This window comes from Pygocentrus nattereri, chromosome 9, assembly GCF_015220715.1.
Source record: "Pygocentrus nattereri isolate fPygNat1 chromosome 9, fPygNat1.pri, whole genome shotgun sequence".
Classification (NCBI taxonomy): Eukaryota; Metazoa; Chordata; class Actinopteri; order Characiformes; family Serrasalmidae; genus Pygocentrus; species Pygocentrus nattereri.
Window position 1 is genome coordinate 11,414,404 of NC_051219.1, and position 20,886 is coordinate 11,435,289.

The window sequence follows — 20,886 nt, forward strand, 5'->3', positions numbered from 1 at the left end:
TATGTATCACAAATGCGCTGAGACTGAACTGAATGAAAACGTTTTAACATTGCAAATGCTGTTCCATCCTCAGTCCATCTATGGAAACTAAATTTGGAATTCATCATGGTTGTGATGTCACAACTGTGAATTCATTTAATTTGCCTCCAGCCAATGGCAGTGTAGCACACCCCATACATAGTGAAGTGATGCAGACTGTTGTTACTGCAGACAGTCTGTAGTGGAGTTGTTGGAGTAGAAGATGTGGGAAAATGATCAAACGTTGTGCTGTTCTTGGCTGTCAGTAAGCAAACAAATGATTGCAGCCTTCTAAATCCGAACGGAGTTTAAATAGCAGTGTTTTGTATGTGATGAATGTGCTCCTCTGTGTGCAGCTCCTGATGTGCCAACCATCAAGACGGCCTCTTCCAAACAGAGTCAGAACATGACAGTGGAGTTTGTGGAAGTTCCAGGGGCTACCTCCTACATTATTCGGGCCGAGACCAGTGATGGCTCCTTTTTCTCTGAGATGACCGTGCTGGGCACTCCTGGAACGATCGTGGGCCTGCAGCCCTACACTGACTACACTCTCAGTGTCATGTCTGTCAACAGTGCCGGCAGGAGCCAGCCGTCTGAGTTTGTCCAGGCAAAGACAGGTACCTTCCTGCTCTGTCCACAGTCTCTTAGCTTACTAAATGCATGCTAAGTATGGTCACTAAGGAACATTTAACAGTTTTTTCCAATAACTGTTTAGTCTTTGAGAAAAACCTACACATATAAAATGTACTCAATTATCTCCTTTGCTCAGATGTAATCAGAAAAGAACTAGTTTTATACGGGTGCTACAAAGCTAATGTAGCTAACAAGTAAGGAAAGCTTCAAGCCATCGATTAGCATTGCGCTAACTGCATGCCTAAATCATTCCACACTTGCTTCAAACTGCATCCACTTGTTAAGTAATCTCAAAGATCATTGCTTAAACAGTTTCTGACACTGTGTAGCTGTTATCTATAAAAAGAACTAAAAATCCTGACGAATTCAGACTTTAAGGTCTGTTTTACGCTATGCAACACACTTCTGTTCATGTTTGTAGATAACAATTTGTTATACAGCGTCAGAAACAACCTAACCAAGCATATCTGAGATTACCAGAGTCAAGTGTGCAATGATCCTTCCTGCCCTGTCCACACTAAAAAAAGCCCCCCCCCCACTGAACCCACGACCAAAGAAATGGCCCATTCATGAGGACACACTATTGGCCATTCTCTAGCCCCCAGCCCTGGACAGCCACTTGATATCCTCACTGAGGTAAAAGTGGGAAGGATCAGGATATGGCTCATATTTGACCTCAGGGGTCTTTTCACATGACTGCTATAATGGGTTCACTCCATAGGGGGTCAGCATGTGTCTTTAAGTAACGCTATCCAACCTTGCACTGTACTCACACAATAAGAGAGGCTAAACCCCGAGAACATGACAGCCCTCCTTAGGGAACCGGCCGGAGAAAACACAGATACTGTTTCATTACCATAATAACGGTGGAGTGCCATTTCTGAGAAGGTTGCTAGGAGGAAGTGGTGATCTCAGAGCACACAATAGGTCATCCCAAATCTGGGCATGGAATGACCTATGAAATCATATCACATTCAATAGGATCAAATATTGTTTACACCCCAGGCAACAAAGCGAGTTGGGACGGGAAGGATTTTAGGTCAAGGGATGGGCAATTACGAAGCCTTTAGTGCCGTAACACAGAACTGCTGGGTGTTTTCATACCACACCTGGTAACCATCATTTCATTGCCATTGATAAGATTAATCAGGGGTGTTAAAGCAAAGAAGTGTTAATGGTAACATTTTACTATAGCGCAGTGTATATAATGTGACATATACAGAATCCCTTCATGACAACTGACATAGACCTAAACAAACATTTAGAAAAAGGTTTCATCTGCCAGCTTTAAAGACAAGTTGAAATCTATCTATTACACTGTGTCATGACACTTTCTGGAATGACATAGACGTTGTAATTTAGTGTTTATCAGTGTAGGCCTGGCTCACAGTTGACATAATTCATTTAAAAGGTATTGGATGGGATTGAGGCCAGGGCTCTCAGAGTTCCTGGAAAACAGCCCCAAACCATTGTCCCTCCTCTGCCAACCTTTACTGTTGGTACTATTCATTCCAGTAGGTATCATTCTCCCGGCATTCACCAAACCTAGATTCCTATCATGCTTCCAGACAGCAAAGCATGGTTCCTCACTCCAGAGAATGTGTTTCTTAAACTCCAGGGCCCAGTGGTGGCATGTTTTTCACCAATCCAGCCAGTGCTTGGTATTGTGCATGTGCGCAGCTGCTCAGCCATGGAAACACGCACTTCAACAGTTTAGTACTCTGGAATAAGCCTTCATAAATGTTTATGCAGGTTTATATTAGTTGTCATGACAAGCCTGTGGAGGCGTCATGGAGCTTTATGAACACTTCCATACAATAAAGTGCTACCACATTAATTTGTGCACATTTGTAATTGCCTAGCTATGCAAGAAGAAGCTATGTCGCTATTGCTTTTATGGGCCTGTTTCTTTGGTCTTGGAGTCACATCGTAAACATACAGAGCTACTTTTGCAAATGCAGAAGCTTTTCAGTCAAGAATCTTAATTCACAGTGTAAAGCGCTGTCCCAATTCACAATACAGTTAACATTTGCCGGTGGTTATTAGGTTTGTTGCAGGTACGTTTCACTGTTGTCAGGAGAAGACCTCATCTCCTTTTTTCAGTTTTGGTCATTATTTGAAAATGCCCGCTGCCCTTTACATTGTGTCTAAATTTCATGATGAATGAACCAGAAGAAATGGCCCAAAATGACTTGGTAAAATGGCTGGTTCCATAGACTTGCATGAAAAGTAAAGGTTTTTTTTCTTCTCCTGTCAAGTTATCACTCTGGAGATGCAAGGTTTTCATCCAAAAACAACGATTTGCATTAGCACTTTGTTACAATTTCTGTACTGTACCAATCCCAGGCCTGGGAACTCCACTAAATATAGGGCCCTCAGAACCTAAAGTAAAAGTCAGTCCTGTAGCTTGTCTGTTGCTGGCTCCTGTAATCTCTCTCTCTCTGTGTTTCCTCTGTCTCTTTGTGGTCAGTTCTGGCCAGTCCTCAGCTGACCAGCAGCTCCCCCAGTAACAGCAGCATTGTTGTACTCTGGGCTCCAGTGCCACATGCCGTGCTTTACAGCCTGAGCATCATCCGTGAGGGCTCGTTCCTCCAGAGTCCCATCAACACCACTAACACCAGTGTCACCATCAATAGCCTGGAGGCTGGAACCATCTATTGCATCAAAGTAAATGCCTGGAGCCCAGAAAGCGTCCCTGGAGACGATGTCACTGTCTGCCAGATCACACGTAAGAGCAGTTCCACAGACATGAGATAAAAGAAAAATCTAGTTTACACAAATTTTCACTTATGTGGTTTCTAACACTGTCAATCCAGTAGGCAGCAACAATGTACTAATAGTGAATACCGGTGACAGCACACATCAACTGGCATCAGGCATGTGGTTTACCAAATGATACTCAGATAAAGATCACTCCGTTTTGTTGATCCATCAAACTTGTAATTCATATTATACCAAACTTTTGAGATTTTCACATGACTTAGTGATTTGTCAAGTGTCTTTGCTCTTTTATCTTTATCTTTTATGCTTTTTATCAGTGTGGAAAGTTGCGCGGTTTGTTGTGCTCTGAGGACGTTGATGCCTGGCACAAATTTATGATGGGTTCAACTAAACAAGCTGTAGTTTACATGTTTTAACATTTTCCATATATACCGTTGAGACGACTCACCGATGAGGTGAATACTGTTGATTATCTCATGACAACTGCACATGTGAAGGTCTGGGATGTGTTAGTCGGTACGCGAACAAGGCGACTCTTGTGGTCAGCATGGATGCGGGAGAAATAGGCTGGCCTGAGTGACTTTGACAAGGGCTTTTACCTTGTTATGGCCTGACGACAGCATCTCTGAAAAGAGAATGACTGAATCAGATGAGTGGGAGAGCCGACAGTTAGCTTATCTAAAAGTTTGTTTTTACTTTTTAAGAGTAAGTTTAAAAGCAAATGTGGATAATTATGTCTACATAAATAAAACTGGAGCATGTGTAACCTCAGCCCTCTTTGCACTGTGCCCTCAGTATGTGTTTGTGTCTGCAGGTCCATCCACTCCTCAGTCGGTGGTGCTACAGACAGTCAATGGTATGACCACTCTCTCTGTGTCATGGGCCACGGTGCGCGGGGCAGATCGGTATACAGTGATCAGCTCATCTGGTCTAAACTGCACGTCCAACTCCAGTACCTGCATGCTGACCCCACTGACCTGTGGACAGATCCAATACATCTCTGTCACTGCCATGAACCAGGCTGGACCCAGCCTACCGTCAGATCCACAACAATTCATCACATGTGAGGGACTGTGGCAGGGGGTTAATACAGAGATACATAGGTTAACAAAGATATTCCTGTGCTCACATTTTTGTCTTCAGTTTATGTCAACTTTGACAATATTGGGACAAATCAGCAAAGAGAAGCCTCTAGATATAACCCCAATTCCAATGAAGTTGGGACATTGTGTGAAACATAAATGAAAACAGAATACGATGATTTGCAAATCCTTTTCAGCCTATATTCAATTGAATACACTACAAAGACAAGATATTTACTGTTCAAACAGATATTAAAATAACTTTATTGTTTTTTGCAAATATTCACTCATTTTGAATTTGATGCCTGCAACACGTTCCAAAGAAGTTGGGACAGTGGCAACAAAAGTCTGGGAAAGTTGAGGAATGCTCAAAAAACACCTGTTTGGAACATTCCACAGGTGAACAGGTTAACTGGAAACAGGTGAGTGTCATGAGTATAAAGGGAGCATCACTGAAAGGCTCAGTCGTTCACAAGCAAGGACGGGGCGAGGTTCACCACTTTGTGAACAACTGACCTTCAATCGCTCAGGCGGCACTGCATTAAAAACCCACATCATTCTGTAACGGATATTCCCACATGGGCTCAGGAACACTTCAGAAAACCACTGTCAGTGAACTCAGTTCGTCGCTCCATCTACAAGTGCACGTTAAAACTCTGCCATGCAAAGCGAAAGCCAGATATCAACACCACCCAGAAACACCGACGGCTTCTCTGGGCCCGAGCTCGTCTGAGATGGACTGACACAAAGTGGAAAAGTGTCCTGTGGTCTGACGCGTCCACATTTCAAATTGTTTTTGGAAATCATGGGCGTCGTGTCCTCTGGGCCAAAGAGGAAAAGGACTGTCCGGGTTGTTATCAGCGCAAAGTTCAAAAGCCAGCATCTCTGATGGTGTGGGGGTGTGTTAGTGCCCATGGCAGGGGTAACTTGCACATCTGTGAAGGCACCATTAATGCTGAAAGGTACATGCAGGTTTTGGAGCAACATCTGCTGCCATCCAAGCAGCGGCTTTTTCAGGGACGTCCTGCTTATTTCAGCAAGACAACGCCAAGCCACATTCTGCATGTGTTACAACAGCGTGGCTTCGTAGTAAAAGAGTGATTGTACTAGACTGGCCTGCCTGCAGTCCAGACCCGTCTCCCATTGAAAATGTGTGGCGCATTATGAAGTGGAGACCCCGGACTGCTGAGCAACTGAAGTTGTACATCAAGCAAGAATGGGAAAGAATTCCACCTACAGAGCTTCAACAATCAGTGTCCTCAGTTCCCAAACGCTTATTGAGTGTTTTAAAAGGAAAGGTGATGTAACACAGTGGTAAACATGCCCCTGTCCCAACTTCTTTGTAACATGTTGCAGGCATCAAATTCAAAATGAGTGAATATTTGCAAAAAACAATAAAGTTTATCCGTTTGAACATTAAATATCTTGCCTTTGTAGTGTGTTCAGTTGAATATAGGCTGAAAAGGATTTGCAAATCATCGTATTCTGTTTTAAGGTTTTACACAACATCCCAACTTCACTGGAATTGGGGTTGTAGATAGATAGATAGATAGATAGATAGATAGATAGATAGATAGATGATAGATAGATAGATAGATAGATAGATAGATAGATAGATAGATAGATAGATAGATAGATAGATAGATAGATAGATAGACAGGAATCAGGTGTCACAATGATAACAACACAAAGATTTTATTTACAAGAAAAACTATTTCTAAGTTAATGGTGGTAAAATAGAGGAAAATCAGTATTCTTTGGGGACTATTTTTGCCTTACAATGCCCAGCATGTACCCCTCAGTGGATTTATAAAAATACATTTAAGGCTTTTTTTTAAACTGTCATAAAATAATTCAGGCAACTTATTAAGAACTATTTTTTAAATACATTTCTGAGAGCTTTTATGTGATATGTCTGGTTCCAATCACCATGACTGTGAACAGTTCTAACTGTACGTTTCTCTAGAACGGCGTATTTCACATCAAACTACTCTGTTGATGTGAAATATGTTGAATATCTCAAAACATTAGTTATAAGTATTAAAATATCAGTATTAAAAGTATTGTTAAACAGCCGTTTTATGTTAACAAACTATTTGCAAGTATTTTTTCTTGCTTAGCTAAAAAGTGGGAAAACAAAATAAGGCAAGGGGTCTGTTGACTTTTGACAGGCGATGTATGCCACATATACCACCCTTATGACTCCAGCATTGTCTCTCATTCTGTTCTTCCTTCCAGTCCCGTGTCCCCCACAGCCCCTCCGTGTGGATGAAATAGCAGCGGGCAACTGTTCAGTCGTCTGGAGCTCAGTGGCCTACGTGGATTACTACACAGCCTTCATCAAGCGAGACGATGGTACAGAGCAGACGTGTAACTCCACTGGAACGTCCTGTAACTTCAACTGCCACTGCGGATACTCCTACATCATGAGCGTCTTCGCCAACAACCAGGCTGGATCCAGCCCATCTGGACCCGTCCTAAACCAGACCACCTGTAAGAACATGCACACAAATTCCACAAACATGCTGCATTATCTGAGCAATAACACCTAAAAAAAACACGACGCAAACCATTCGTTTTTAGAGCTGCTAATCAGATGAACCATTGTTGTTATTTTATTCATTTAAATAAAAAGCTATGAGATAATTAATACACATGAACAATAGAGAATAACAGTATCAGCAGATATCCCATATCAGAGCATGCCTAATAAATAACATACTGTAATTTTCTTTTCATAATCTATTTTTATCTGCCTCAAGATTTGACCACCACTTTTCAAATATGAGGCCGCCCAGGTAACATTGATTTAAACTGTTTGATGATACTGTGGTTCAATTAACTGGTGCTCTGTTCAACGTTCTGGACATTTCGGATTGTGTACAGCGTCTTACCCCAGACTAAATGGTTCATGGTGGGAATGTTGTTAGCGGCAGAGGTGGAGCCAAGTACACAAATCATGTACTTGAGTTAAAGTAGAGATACCCAAAGTAAAATATCACTCCAGTAAAAGTAGAAGTCCTTACTCTAGACCTCAACTTGAGCAAAAATACTAAAGTATTTGCCTTCAAATGTACTTAAGTATCAAAAGTAAAAGTACTACAATATGTAATTATGGCTCTGATGTCCTGTTATCATTTCTCGCTTCATGAACATCATTAATTAGTGACGCTGACGTCTAACAGTTTCCATCAGGGAGAACCGAGTGGCTCTGAAATCACTTTTTACAAACAAGCAAAGTTTCAGTTTAAGATTACTTTGTAAATTAGTTACAAGTTGAATAAAAACTTGCTTTAAACTCAGGATCACAAATAAGCTTCCTTTACTGTATTGATCTTGGTCTCTGTTCATAAACATAAACTAACCGAAACTAATTTACTATAAAATGAAAGTGTATAAATTTTGTTTGTATAAATTCAGAAAAAAAGAAACAGGCCAGTCTCGACTGCATATGGACATATTTCTATATTGTGGTCTATTTACACAAAGTTGGGTTAGTTCCATCATTTAGGTAGACGTATGTATTTTTATGCTGCTGCACTGACGTTGAACCGTGTGCTGCACTGGGTCGGTGTGACCAACAGGTCAAAACCAGCTCCAAACAAAGTGACCGCTGGGCCCTGATTGGTGCTCTGGCTTTGCGCTTCTTTTGTTTTGACATGTTATGTTTTTATACACACAGAAACCAAAAGGAACGAGAGATTTTTAATAATGTAGTGGAGGAAAAAGTCGGATATTAGACTCCGAAATGTAGTGGAGTGAAAGGAAAAAGTCGCCCAAAATGGAGAAACTTCAGTACAGATACACGAAAAAACTACTTAAGTACAGCAACAAATTACATTTACTGAGTTACTGTCCACCCCTGGTTAGTGGTTTCACACACACACACAAATGACATCAACCCAACTGCTTTATTTCAATCTGCTTGGCAAGAATTGTGTTGATGTAGCATATTTTATTTGTAGACTCCATGTTTTAATCATAAATTCACTTAATGTGCTGCCATAATAAAACCTCATGTCCCAGTAATGTCAATGTACATTAATGTAAAGAAGTTTTATGTTGAACCATTTCTACTGTCCCTTTAGTTATTAAATGTTTTCAAACGGTTTAAAAAAATAAGGAGGACTAAGGGAATGGAGCTGATAGAGGCGATATTTATCTTCAACAAGACAGTTTTTATTATTAAAACATTTCAATTTGTAATTTATACACCATAAGTTTACCAACTCTATACTCGTCTTCAGTTTTATCATGACATGCTGTTTGAACACACACACACACACACACACACACACACACACACACACACACAGTGCCCATGCACAAAAACTACACTGCTTCAGAGTGGAAAATGAACATGAGCCGCCGGTCCTTCTTCTTGTCCCCCTTCAGTGCCTTGCTGTCCAGGGAACATGTCCGTGTCCAGTGTGTCCTGGGAGTCAGTGATGATCTCGTGGATGGCGGTGCGTGGGGCAGATGTGTATGAGACTCGGGCAGTTGATGCTAAAGGAGAGTTGGTGTGTAATGACACCTCACCTGTATGTGTGCTGTCTGATCTCACCTGCAACACCAGATACAGCCTGCTGGTGGCAGCGTGTAATGACCCACGCGGCTGCAACAGAACCTGCAGCCCACAGACATACCAAACAGGTAACACACCCACACCTTCACCAGGTAGTTATCTAGGCTCCAAAGGCGGTACAATAACACTTAAAAACATAAGAATCTCACATAGAGCATTGTTGCCTGTTGTTATCTACAAATAAAAATGAATCGATGCTGTAAATTAAATCATTCACTCTTAGTAATTTTACTGGGTCATATTCGTCTTCTTAAGAGATTTTTCTGAAATGTTTTCCTGTTTGAAATATGGTTCACTTTTGTTGATAACCTTGTTACTCCAAACAATCAGCCAACTAGACGTTTTAGTCATTTCATGTAATTTATTTACACCACTGGACACTTATCCCCATTTTCACTTAAATAACTATCTAGTACGCTGGAATATGTACCTCATACTGATAAATGAATGCTTATAACTTACTCATTTATTAATGTCATTTTGCCCTCTACTTTTCTTTTCTTCATTAATTGTCCTCTCTCTCTTTCGTTCTCTGTTCCTCTCCCTTGCTCTCATACTCTTTTTCTTTATCACCATTTTATTTATTCTCTCTCTTTAGCTCCCTGTATGCCTGAGATAGTGCAGGTAACACGGAGTAACTCCAGCTCCATCAACATCACCTGGACGTCCACTAACTCTGCTGCTAATTACACGGTCAGTGTGATCGGCTCAGTGGGTAACCCCCTGACCTGTCAGTCTGGTGGGACCTCTTGTACCGTGACTGGACTGGCGTGTGGCACCTCCTACAGGATCAACGCCATAGCGTCCACTGCAGCTGGGCTCAGCATGCCCAGTTACAGCGTGCCCTTCGAGACAGGTACTGTTTCTGTGACAACACTGCCCATGTAGTGGTCATAAATTTTGGCTTAAGAGAGGCAGTTTTCTTTCAGTGGTGGGTGGTCAAGGCTTCAGTGGAAATGTCACACGATAAGTCAGTTTCATATCGGTGAAAGAATCATTTTGGACTGAGTGTAAACCAGCTCACCTCAAATGTTGAAACGAGCACAACTCAACATAAACTGGACTAAAATCAGAGTTTAGATGTATTGAATCTTAATCATTAATTACTAGTTATTGTGGGAAACTACAACATTCATTTCTGCTTGAGTTTTACAGACATGAGATATGCGCTGTACTATTCATCTAAGAGTAGGAGTGCTCATTGATTAGGTGAGGTAGACATCTGATCCTGGATTCGTCTATGCACTGTGAATCTGGCTGTGCTTTCTCTCTTCTCTATGCAGCTCCATGCTGTCCCCAAAACCTGAGCGTGCTTCAAGTGACGCAAGCTATGAGTAACGTCAGCTGGTCAGAGGCTCGGGGAGTTCAGTCCTTCATAGCATCTCTGACCTCTCCACGGGGTCACGCTCAGTGCCACACCGCTCAGACCACGTGTCTGATGGGCTGCATCACTTGTGGAACAAACTACACTGTCTCACTGCAGGCCATCAGCTCCACTGGAAGCACAGCAGAATGCACCTACCATGGATTCTCCACCAGTGAGTTATGATACCTGACAATGAAAATGATAAATATGTTTTATTTGTCTCAATTTGCCAATATAGAGGACCAGCATCATATGTCTTAGCAAGGTGACTGGCCACCACCAAAAGCTTTAAATGCACCTTGGCATAGATCCCACAAGTCTGTGGAACTGCATTGGATGGATGGAACATCATTCTTTCAAAAGATATTGCATATTTGACGGTTTTATGATGGTGGCAGAGAGCTCTCTCTTAAACTTCGAGCCAAAATCTCCCACAGGTGTCTGAGAAATGAGCAAATGACACACACTGGTGCAATCAGGCAACAAATGCAAGATAACGTTCTACGTCACCTGAAGAACTGTTGCTCTTCTCTCTCCTTATGTATCACCCTAAAGTTCAAGCATCAAGGTCACAGAATGTATGCTTTCAACCACAATTTCCAATCCTATTTACTTATGTCTTTCCCATAGAGTTAAATCCAGGTATCATTCTAGTCACTGTTCCTAAAAACATTAGCCAACTGAGCAGTGTTTGTAAATGAAGCTCCTTCGAAGTCACTTTTGTTTATCTCTTTTATATTTTTATCTCTTGTCTCTTCTTCTTGTGTCCAGGTGAGTGCTGTCCCTCAGGGATTCGTCTTTTTAGACGCGCCAATAACACCCTCCGTGTGCAGTGGAGATCCAGCAGCCCCCTCAGTAACTACACAGCCGTGGTTACAGGCAGCACGAGCAGCCATTCTTGCAGCCCCCTGGAGACGGGTCAGAACACCTGTGATGTCTCTGACATCACCTGTGGTGACGTGTACTCAGTAGTGGTCGCTCCAGTCAACCCAGACGGAACTGTGGTCCAGTTCTGCTCTAGCAGGATGTACTCTGGTATGGTGCACTCACATCTTTCCAAGTTAAAATGAGATCTTCTTGTAATTACGGTAGCTGTTATCATCATTGGGGTTTTTTTCATTAAGCTAGCTCATACGTTTTAATTCTTAAATTCTCTCATTGGATTTCATTGATTCTTCTTCTTCTTTGGATTATTATTGTTTGTGTTAAAGTTAACTCCTGTGCTTTTATCTCGAATTATTTTTCAGTTTTCTGCTCTGGCAGCGGTGTCGGAACGGGTAAGAACATCTTACACTGGCCTAAACAACAAAGTAATACAGTATTCAGACATCTTTGCCACGTTTAACGTTAGATCACCTAAAGCTTTCTTTAGTTCATCACCACTAAAACCAACCAAAATAACTGGGTCATTTATGAGCCAGCTGCACACGATAACTTCAGATGATGTTGATGAACTTCAGATGATGTTGGCCTGAAGTGTCTTCAGGCCTGTTTACAAAGCATGACACATTTTAAGTTGACTATTTTATACTGAATATGAACTGAAAGAATGTATTCTGCACTGCAGCTGCAGAGGGACTATAATGGTAACGGTACATTTTGTGCCTGGTGTCAGTTAGCGCTCTCTCTTTTTTCCAGTTCTCTATCGAGGGAGGAGGAGTGTGGATTAGCGAAAGGTATGTATGGGACAAAAACAGCACAACAAAAACGACAACAATATAGAGTCGCTTCAATCCATAGCTTTTTAAGCCCTGCACAATTCAATCCCATATGATATATGATGCACCCCATGGGCTGAAAAGATTCCAAAAATACTTTATATGCCAGTGTATCTGATCACATCTGCATTCACACAGTAGAGGTTAAGTGCCTTTGTGAACAGGGCAATTAACCGAGTCAAGTTTCTAAGATATGGAAAGACGCATGCAGCATTTCTCCATAAAAAAAAGAGCTGCTGTTCACACAGTATAATCCTATCTGTTCTTTCATCAACTCTCTACTGTATCAGTAACCTTACGATAGAAGGAATTCAAACTGAAAGTGCTAACCAACTAAAATAACTGGGTCATTTCTGACATACAGTACCAGTCAAAAGCTCTGAAACACCTGCTTGTTTTTCCTCCACGAATCCACGATTCTTATATCCACGAATAAACAGTTTTATTGAGAGCTTTGTCATTATATTACTCTAATTACTATATGTGCCTCAACAAAACATAACTAATGGAATTGGTCTGTAGCTCTGTTTGGTAGGAGGCCAGTATTTGTGACTACAGTAATTCCATGTTGTTTTTATAGTTTTGACGTTTTTTCAAATATTGTCAAATGTGAAAATGAGTAAAAGAAGGAAAATCCTTCTATACGTTTTTCCGACCTGTGTCTGACCTTTTTTTGATACCGGCTCTATAGTTGATGACTGATGGATTAACAGGACAACTGTCCCAGCAGACGCCAACTTGTGGATGAACACCAGTACTGCATATGTAGAACAGATCTGGAAACGTGATACCGACTTTTTACTTGACTTTGCATTCTTATCTCTTTTTCCCACACAGCTTCACGTGAAAGTGTCAAAAGAGCATGACTGCACTCTTCTGCATAACATCCCAAAACCCAGGAAGCAATCATTGGTGATATTCCTTAAAACAACACAGAATGTCCTCTTGTCATGTTAAAGCAATTAGACTATAGACTAACAGGTTATTTAAAGCTGTTTAACTATGAAGGTCAACAAAATGAGAACATTATTAAGATGCTAATGAGTTAATTACCACAAGGAAACAAGGTGAGACACTACAGGTGAATAGGGTTATTATTTTTTTTATTTTAGATAGACAGTGAATCATTGCAGATTGATTACTGATATGTTACAAGTACATTTGGTATTAGAAGCTTTGCAAAGACATCAATTAAAATAAGCAAATGAGATGTTATCTACTTAAATATATTGCTTTGATTGTGAAGACACGCTCCAAAGAAAAGATTTTACAGGACAGCTTGAGATCTCATTGTTTTAATTAGAACTTTTATTCATTTTAATTAATAAAATTTTAATTAGAACTAATTATAATAATCTAAAGTATTTTCCAAGTCAATTTTATAGTACAAAACCTAGTAAAACTCCAGCTATGGGAAATGTATTCGGTAATCTTTCTGTAATATCCTTCAGAATAGAAATTAACATGTACAATTTAATACAATTTAAAAAAGCTGAGATTTTTGGCTCTGAAAAAAAGCTGATTTTGAGAAAAATGATATTAAGAATGGGCCTCAGAGCTGCAATACCCAGTGAAGGCTCAGAAAACATGCACCATTTGTATGAATATTGTCATCAGTACAAATGATAGTCGACATATTCACATAACTTGTTCATGTTCTATAAAAACCAAGCTTTTCAGTAATATATGACACATGGTTGTGCCAAGTATGGCAGAGTTAAGTTTCAGGAAAATCCAGCGAGGCACAGTCAGTATTTGGATTGACTAGATACACTAAAATAAACATAATTCTGTTGAGTTTTGACAATTTATAATTCCGTTTTAAGAAAAGACACAGATTCACTATATCCAAAAATCTGAGGAATGGTTGACGGGACCATAACCATAATTTCTACCTGTAATGTCTGGCCTTCAGGCAACGTATTTATTTCAAATCCTATATGAGACCTCCTGTTGTTTAAAGTATAATATGTTTGCTGGGCTGCACAAACTTAGCTTTAAATTCCCTTTTATTTTAGTCTTTCTATTGGAAACCTACAAGTTTAACATAAATAGCCTCGTGTTGAGAAGGTGTGATTATTGAATATAAAGCACAACGTTCAGGGGTCCCATCTTCTCAGGGAGAATGACCAAAGGCCTTTTTACACATGCACTCTGGGATGCCCTGTTATTCCCATTACTGTGTTTATTTGATTGGTTATCTTTGTAATAATGCCACGACCCATTCAAGACACAGTACTCCTCCAATGTAGCACATAATATAGTGGAAATTCGTTTTCTTATCTAATCCAAGTTCCAGACATTTATAATTTCAACAAAAGGTTACGAAAATCACACTAATTTGTTGGCAATAAGCAAAAACGATGTCCATGTTGCATGTTTGTGTATTAGAAGTTATTTTGAGGATTCAATTTAAATCAAATTAAACATTCAAAACATACACTCTCCCTACGTTTTTGTGCCTCCAAGGGAAGTATAGGAATCCAGTTGTTTAAGTGAATAATATAATTTGCATGATTTCCTTTGGATGTAATATAAGACACAATGTTAAATATATATATATATATATATGGTTCACTATCATTATTATTAGCCAAAGATTAAATAAACTCCCTGCATTACTGAGGTGTGTCTCTTTTGTTTCCCTTCCAGAGGAAAATTGTATTTTTTATTTAATTTTGTATAAATATTATTTGGAACTCATTTCACATCTTTCAGTTTTGCGAACTTACCCATCACATTAATAATATTAGATTTTACTGAGTCTTTGCATCATTCAAGGAACCAGGTCACAACAATGTGTAGCTGACCCGTGAACCTCTGAAGCAAATCTTAGTTTACTGACAGTATTAAATGTGACATGATTACATTTCACTTTCAAATTTACCCAAACATTAAGAAAACTGACGTTGCTTAAGAGAAACTATGAACCCATGCATAATGACATGGGTGTACATGCTTATATGTTTCAAGGGCTGGAAAAATACCTGCCTTATTAAAGGGACCATCCTAAATTTTCCTCACTGTTTTCAATAAAAGAGTTACAATCACTACCCAGCCCATATGGGGCATGTGTAGAAACTAAACTCCAAAGCAGCCGATTTATTATTCACTGCTTCAGATAAAAATAAACTACAAAAAAAAAACAACTTTTAGATACGGGCCATTTCAAGGTTTGGGTGCCTATGCTTGTTAGTGCATTTCTGAACCTGATGTTACAATATCGCACATCACACACCTGCAAATAAACTGCAGCAACCAACATACAAGCTCACAATAAAACAGTATGCTGTGTACCTTCAAAAAAGCATTCTGAGACTTTCTATCACATCAGATCCACATGTACATCAATGTCAACATTAAATGGCAGTAATAAAAATGGAATGAAAGATACAACCAGAGAACTTGTAGAGAGGAGAATTACTGCTCTGCATCGTCTTCTGGGTTTTTCAAATGCTAGAGGGCACTCCTGAGTCCAAAATGAATGTGTTAATATAGAGCACTGGAACAAAATCATAGTCTATAAATGCTTAATGTAAAAGAATACACAAAATAGCATGAAATATTTTAAACCAGCGGTTATACTTTTAAGAGCTTTTAAACTCAAGTTACAGGAGTTTAAAGTGGCACCTCATGTATGTTCATGTTGTCAGTGAACGCAAACAGCCAATGAGCTGCTCCGCTCGCCAATCAATCATCACTCTCTAGCAGTAATGCCCGCCTTCTGCTGCCCAAAACCCATTTGCTGTAGAGAAAAAGGAAACATACAGGTGAGTTTTCTTTGCTTTTTTAGTGAAATACATCCGTCTACTTCCTAAAATTAAAGGAAAGTATTGGGCAAGTGATTAGAAACTACTTTTTACTACTTTTTAAACTACTTTTTATTGGGCAAGTGATTAGAAACTACTTTTTACTACTTTTTAAACCACTTTTTATTGGGCAAGTGATTAGAAACTACTTTTTTTTAACTACTTTTTCTACGTTTTAACTTTTTGTTTTTAGCCGTTGAGCCCCATTTACATTCATTAAGGACTTCCTCGCAGTCACCCTCTGCTGTTTAGCAGTCCTGTTTTTGATAAAAGAGGGGAATAGGAAGTGGGCAGGCTCCTCATAAACCAGCTCTGGTACAACCACAAGCTGGTGCTTAACATCATGAATATATAAGGTCAGATGTCAGGCTCCATATCCTGTTAGAACCTTGCATATTTTTTGCACATAGGAAATATAACGTTAAACAGAGAAAAGTGTATGGAAAGAAAAAAAAACTCTTACATCAGAAAAACTCCTAAAGCTTTTTTTTTTTTAAATGACATTGTCCATAAAAACACCATGAACACTACACACAAAGGCGAGGTCTCATGGTATTGGAGGCCCCCCTGAGTATTGTACTGTAAACAAGCTGAGAGACTGAATATTTCTAAAAAGAATGTGATCCTGTGGAGGGTGGCTGGGGTTGTGGGCAACAAAAGGTTCTATTTGTCATGTTTACTAATCTTTTCTTTGTATAGTATATATCTTGTTTAAGTGTTCTTTACTCATCTGGTTTTAGTATTTAAGTGCACTCTGTTAATTTGGCGCACCATAACACTGAGACTGATGTTTCAAAAAGTTTTGCAAGTAACCAGAAATCAGTTGTGATTAACATTTACTCTAGTTACCTGCACTCAAGTTACATTTTAATGAATTTGTGCTTCTCTGAATATTTTCAAATGACAATATACTTTATGTATATACATCAGGAATGTAATCTACTCATTTACATTTTAGCATTTGATCTAGTTCATTCTTTTTCATATTTAATTTCATTATGTTCACTTGGGCGGCACGGTGGCGTGGTGGGTAGCGCTGTTGCCTCACAGCAAAGAGGGCCTGGGTTCGATTCCCGGCTGGGTGACCGGGGTCCTCACTGTGTGGAGTTTGCATGTTCTCCCCGTGTCTGTGTGGGTTTCCTCCTACAGTCCAAAGACATGCAGTCAGGCCAGTTGGACATGCTAAATTGCCCCTGGGTGTGAGTGACTGTCTGTGTCTGTCTGTCTGCCCTGTGATGGACTGGCGACCTGTCCAGGGTGTATCCTGCCTTCCGCCTGAAGGCTGGGATAGGCTCCAGCACCCCCCCGCAACCCTGACGGAGAAGCGGCTTAGAAAATGGATGTTCACTTGGTGACAGCATCAGTACTGCTTTGTGGTCAACTCTCTCACTTTTAGGGTTTATCACTTTAGTTTAGACAAAGAGTGCATCAAAAAGAAAAGGATAGGGCCTAACAATCCTCAGTTTGTGCGCTGATAGATGCTGGATCTGTTATGACGTTCCACTGCAGTTCTATAAGACACTCAGTTCTTACATAGTTTTCAAGCTCCTGCCTTTATAACCAAGTTGTTTTTTCTTGCATTTAATGTTATTTCTAATTAAGCTGTTGTTTCACCAAAATATCGACACTTTAACTTGAGTATGGGTTTAGTCTACTCTGTCCACTAGACAGCAAGAAAAGTAATACTTAACTTTAGCAGGACTGGGCAGAAGCCATGAGTCTACGAGTCTAATAATAAAGAAGTGATTTGGTTTTCATTATGAAGTCTACAAACTTAATCACTGAACAAGTTCACAACTCAGCTATGGTCTGTGAAACACCCTAAAAGAACAAATCGCTGTTGTCACAAGAAAACTTTGTATCTCCATTTTTGCCATTTTTCAGTTTTTGGCATAATTTGAAAATACCTGTTGTCCTTCAAATTGTGCGTAAAGTTCATGATGAATGGACCAAAAGAAATGTCCAAAAATGACTTGGAAAAAAAATCTGGTTCCATTGACTTACATTAAAAGTAGAATAGTTTTTTTTTCCTTCTCCAGTAAAGTTACCGTTTTGGAGATACAAGGTTTTCTCCTGACAACAGCGAAATACACACAGCGTATACCACCTGACTCATTATAGTTCAGAGGTGGATGAAGTACACAAGTCATGTACTTGAGTTAAAGTAGAGACCCCCAAGGTAAAATATTACTCCAGTAAAAGTAGAAGTTCCTCCCTTTAGACCTCCACTTGAGTAAAAGTACTAAAGTATTTACCTTCAAATGTACTTAGGTATAAAGTAAAAGTACTAAAAGAGTAATTCTGGCTCTGATGTCCTGTTATCATTTTTATAACCAGACTGGCTTCATGAACTCATTTCAGGTGAAAGTCCTCCAGCGTCTCTCACGGTAAACCAGTCTTTTAATAGAACGTCATTAATTAGTGACGCTGACGTCTATTAAAATGATCATAAGCGCAAAACACTGAAGGTAAACAGTTTCCATCAGGGAGAACCGAGTGGCTCTGAAATGTTTCCTCAGTGTTTCAAGCAAGTTTCAGTTTAATATTTAGTTGCAACTTAATTGTTGATCTGTAGGCGTCTGTTCATAAACATAAACCAGCCCAAACTAATTTACTATAAAATGAAATGGTGTTTGTATGAATAAAAAAAAAAAGCCACGTCAGTCACGACCGCATATGTGGACAGATTTCTATATTGTGCTCTATTTATACAAAGTTGGGTTAGTTCCATCAATTACGTTGAACAGACTCTCACAAATTTGTACGCTGCTGCACTGACGTTGAACCATGTGCTTTCACTAGGACAGTATGTCCAACAGTTCAAAACAAGCTCAAAACTGCTGTGCCCTGATTGGTGTTCTTACTTTGTAATTCTTTCATTCTGACATTACATTTTTATGCACACATAAGCTAAAAGGAATGACAGATTTTGCTAAATGTAGTGGAGTGAAAGTAAAAAGTCGCCCAAAATGGAAAAACTTCAGTACAGATACAGGAAAAAACTACTTAAGTACAGCAACAAATTACATTTACTTAGTTACTATCCACCACCGTATAAGTTTCATGCAAATTATTAATATTATGTTACATTAAGAATGTGCCATTAAACAGTTATTAATGTAATCATATTCAAACAAACATGCTGTACTACCAATATCTGAGTCAGTGATGTAACTAACCACTTTATTAACTTCATTAACATTAGTCTTCATATAAAATTGATCACCAACCTAAGCAATAGACACCACTGTATTATGAAAACAACACACTTCTAACCAAAAAGCTTTGTTTTTAAAAGATGATGATGTACAGCATCATTTACTTACACTGTATGTATATTCAAGTACATTACAACGCTGTGCAGGTTAACATGTTTGTTACTAAGAACAGTTAAGTGTCTAATTCATTTTCATGGTAAAATACCTCCCTATGCCCACACTTTGTCTTTTACACTCTATAAATTCTATTGTGCTTCCTTCTCTTCACTGCCCAGGCTAGAATTGCACTTTCTCTACTTCAGCGAGTCAAATGCCTTTAGAGTGAGACTCAATAGGACATTCTAACATCTGTTCAGCAGTACCAACCAGACACTGGACAACAGGGCTCAAAACCACTTTCTTAGTTACACACACAAAGGTGTCATGAAGGTACTATTTGGATGGTGGATCATTCTCAGCACTGCAGTAACACTGACAGGGTGGTGGTGTGTTAGTGTGTGTTGCGCTGCTCCTGGAGTTCCTGGCACTGTCCGCTCTATTAGACACTCCAACCTGGCCCATCCACTTTGTAGATGTAAAGTCAGAGATGACAGCTCATCTGCAGGTGCACAGATTGTGGTGGTCATCCTCTAGTTCTTCATCAGTGGTCACAGGATGCTGCCCACAGGACGCTGTTGGCTGGAAATTTATAGAAACAAGGGGGCGGTCATAATGTTACGCCTGATTGGTGTATGTTTAAACACGACGAGATTTGAAACATATATATTGTTAAAAGACAAACTGGCAGGGGAGAAGGTGGTTCACCCAGGGTGAGGCTCTGCCATTGCACTTCGGTGGTGCTGACCCTTGCAAATTCCCCAAATGCGAGAATCTCGACTGCATAATTTCTGGTAGTGGGGGACTGCATTTGCGGTCTCCATTTAGGGGGCCGTTGTGGAGGGGTTAGGAAACCAGCCTTGAGAAGGTCGATCCCTTCAGCCGACAGCGCGTGACTGAAGTGCCCTTGAGCAAGGCACCTAACCCCCAACTGCTCCCCAGGTGCCCTGGATAGGGCTGCCCACTTGCTCCAGGCAAGGGTGCTAACGGCCCCCTAGTCTGTGTCGCATATGTGGTTGTTTCACTGCATGGAAGGGTTAACTTCGGAGGTCTAATTCCTCTGTGTCTTGATGTGTTGAGAGAGGATTATTTGGGGGCATAATTCATCCTATTTAAACATTAAAGGGGACATGCCACAACCCCCCCTACCAAATCTGCCTGTGACTCCAAAGGTAAATGCTTGAGTAATTGAATTATCAGAATTGTACAAAGGTGCTTCAGAATGAACAGAAAAATGTACATAAAAATGTTCCATTCCTCTTATCTGTGTTCTATAGTCCTATACTAAATCATTTATTTATATTGTGTTGTTTCTTCCAGTGCCCTGCGATTGGACTGACAACCTGTCCAGGGTGTATCCTGCCTTCAGCCCGATGACTGCTGGGATAGGCTCCAGCACCCCCAGCAACCCTGAGAGAGAAGCGGCTTTGAAAAGTGTGTGTGTGTGTTTTTCCAGGATCACAGTGCCCCCACTATATCAGAGGCTACATAATTGGTACTCTCTGGATGCTTTTTTACTGTACTGTATCTACAATTCATAAACCATCTCAGAACTGTCACATTTCTGATGATTCCAGTCAGCTATTTTTTCCTCTTACACACAATGCATAGCAAAGGCCAAGTGGGCCAGTGTGAAAAAG

General features: G+C 40.0%; 1 protein-coding gene and 1 pseudogene across 1 annotated transcript in view; both read left to right on the forward strand.

Moving 5' to 3' along the window:
• LOC108439481 (fibronectin type III domain-containing protein 7) overlaps positions 1-14,748 on the forward strand; it is a 15,860-nt gene extending 1,112 nt beyond the window's left edge. Inside the window, exons 4-14 of the mRNA XM_017717923.2 lie at positions 375-635; positions 3,122-3,379; positions 4,187-4,435; positions 6,693-6,947; positions 8,850-9,107; positions 9,638-9,895; positions 10,323-10,577; positions 11,177-11,440; positions 11,653-11,682; positions 12,044-12,081; positions 12,961-14,748. Of these exons, the coding sequence (XP_017573412.2) occupies positions 375-635; positions 3,122-3,379; positions 4,187-4,435; positions 6,693-6,947; positions 8,850-9,107; positions 9,638-9,895; positions 10,323-10,577; positions 11,177-11,440; positions 11,653-11,682; positions 12,044-12,075 (2,120 nt within the window). The 3' untranslated portion in view covers positions 12,076-12,081; positions 12,961-14,748. The remainder of the gene's footprint in view (positions 1-374; positions 636-3,121; positions 3,380-4,186; positions 4,436-6,692; positions 6,948-8,849; positions 9,108-9,637; positions 9,896-10,322; positions 10,578-11,176; positions 11,441-11,652; positions 11,683-12,043; positions 12,082-12,960) is intronic.
• A 5,175-nt stretch (positions 14,749-19,923) lies between these two features.
• LOC119264122 lies at positions 19,924-20,070 on the forward strand (annotated as a pseudogene).
• The last annotated feature ends 816 nt before the right edge of the window (positions 20,071-20,886 follow it).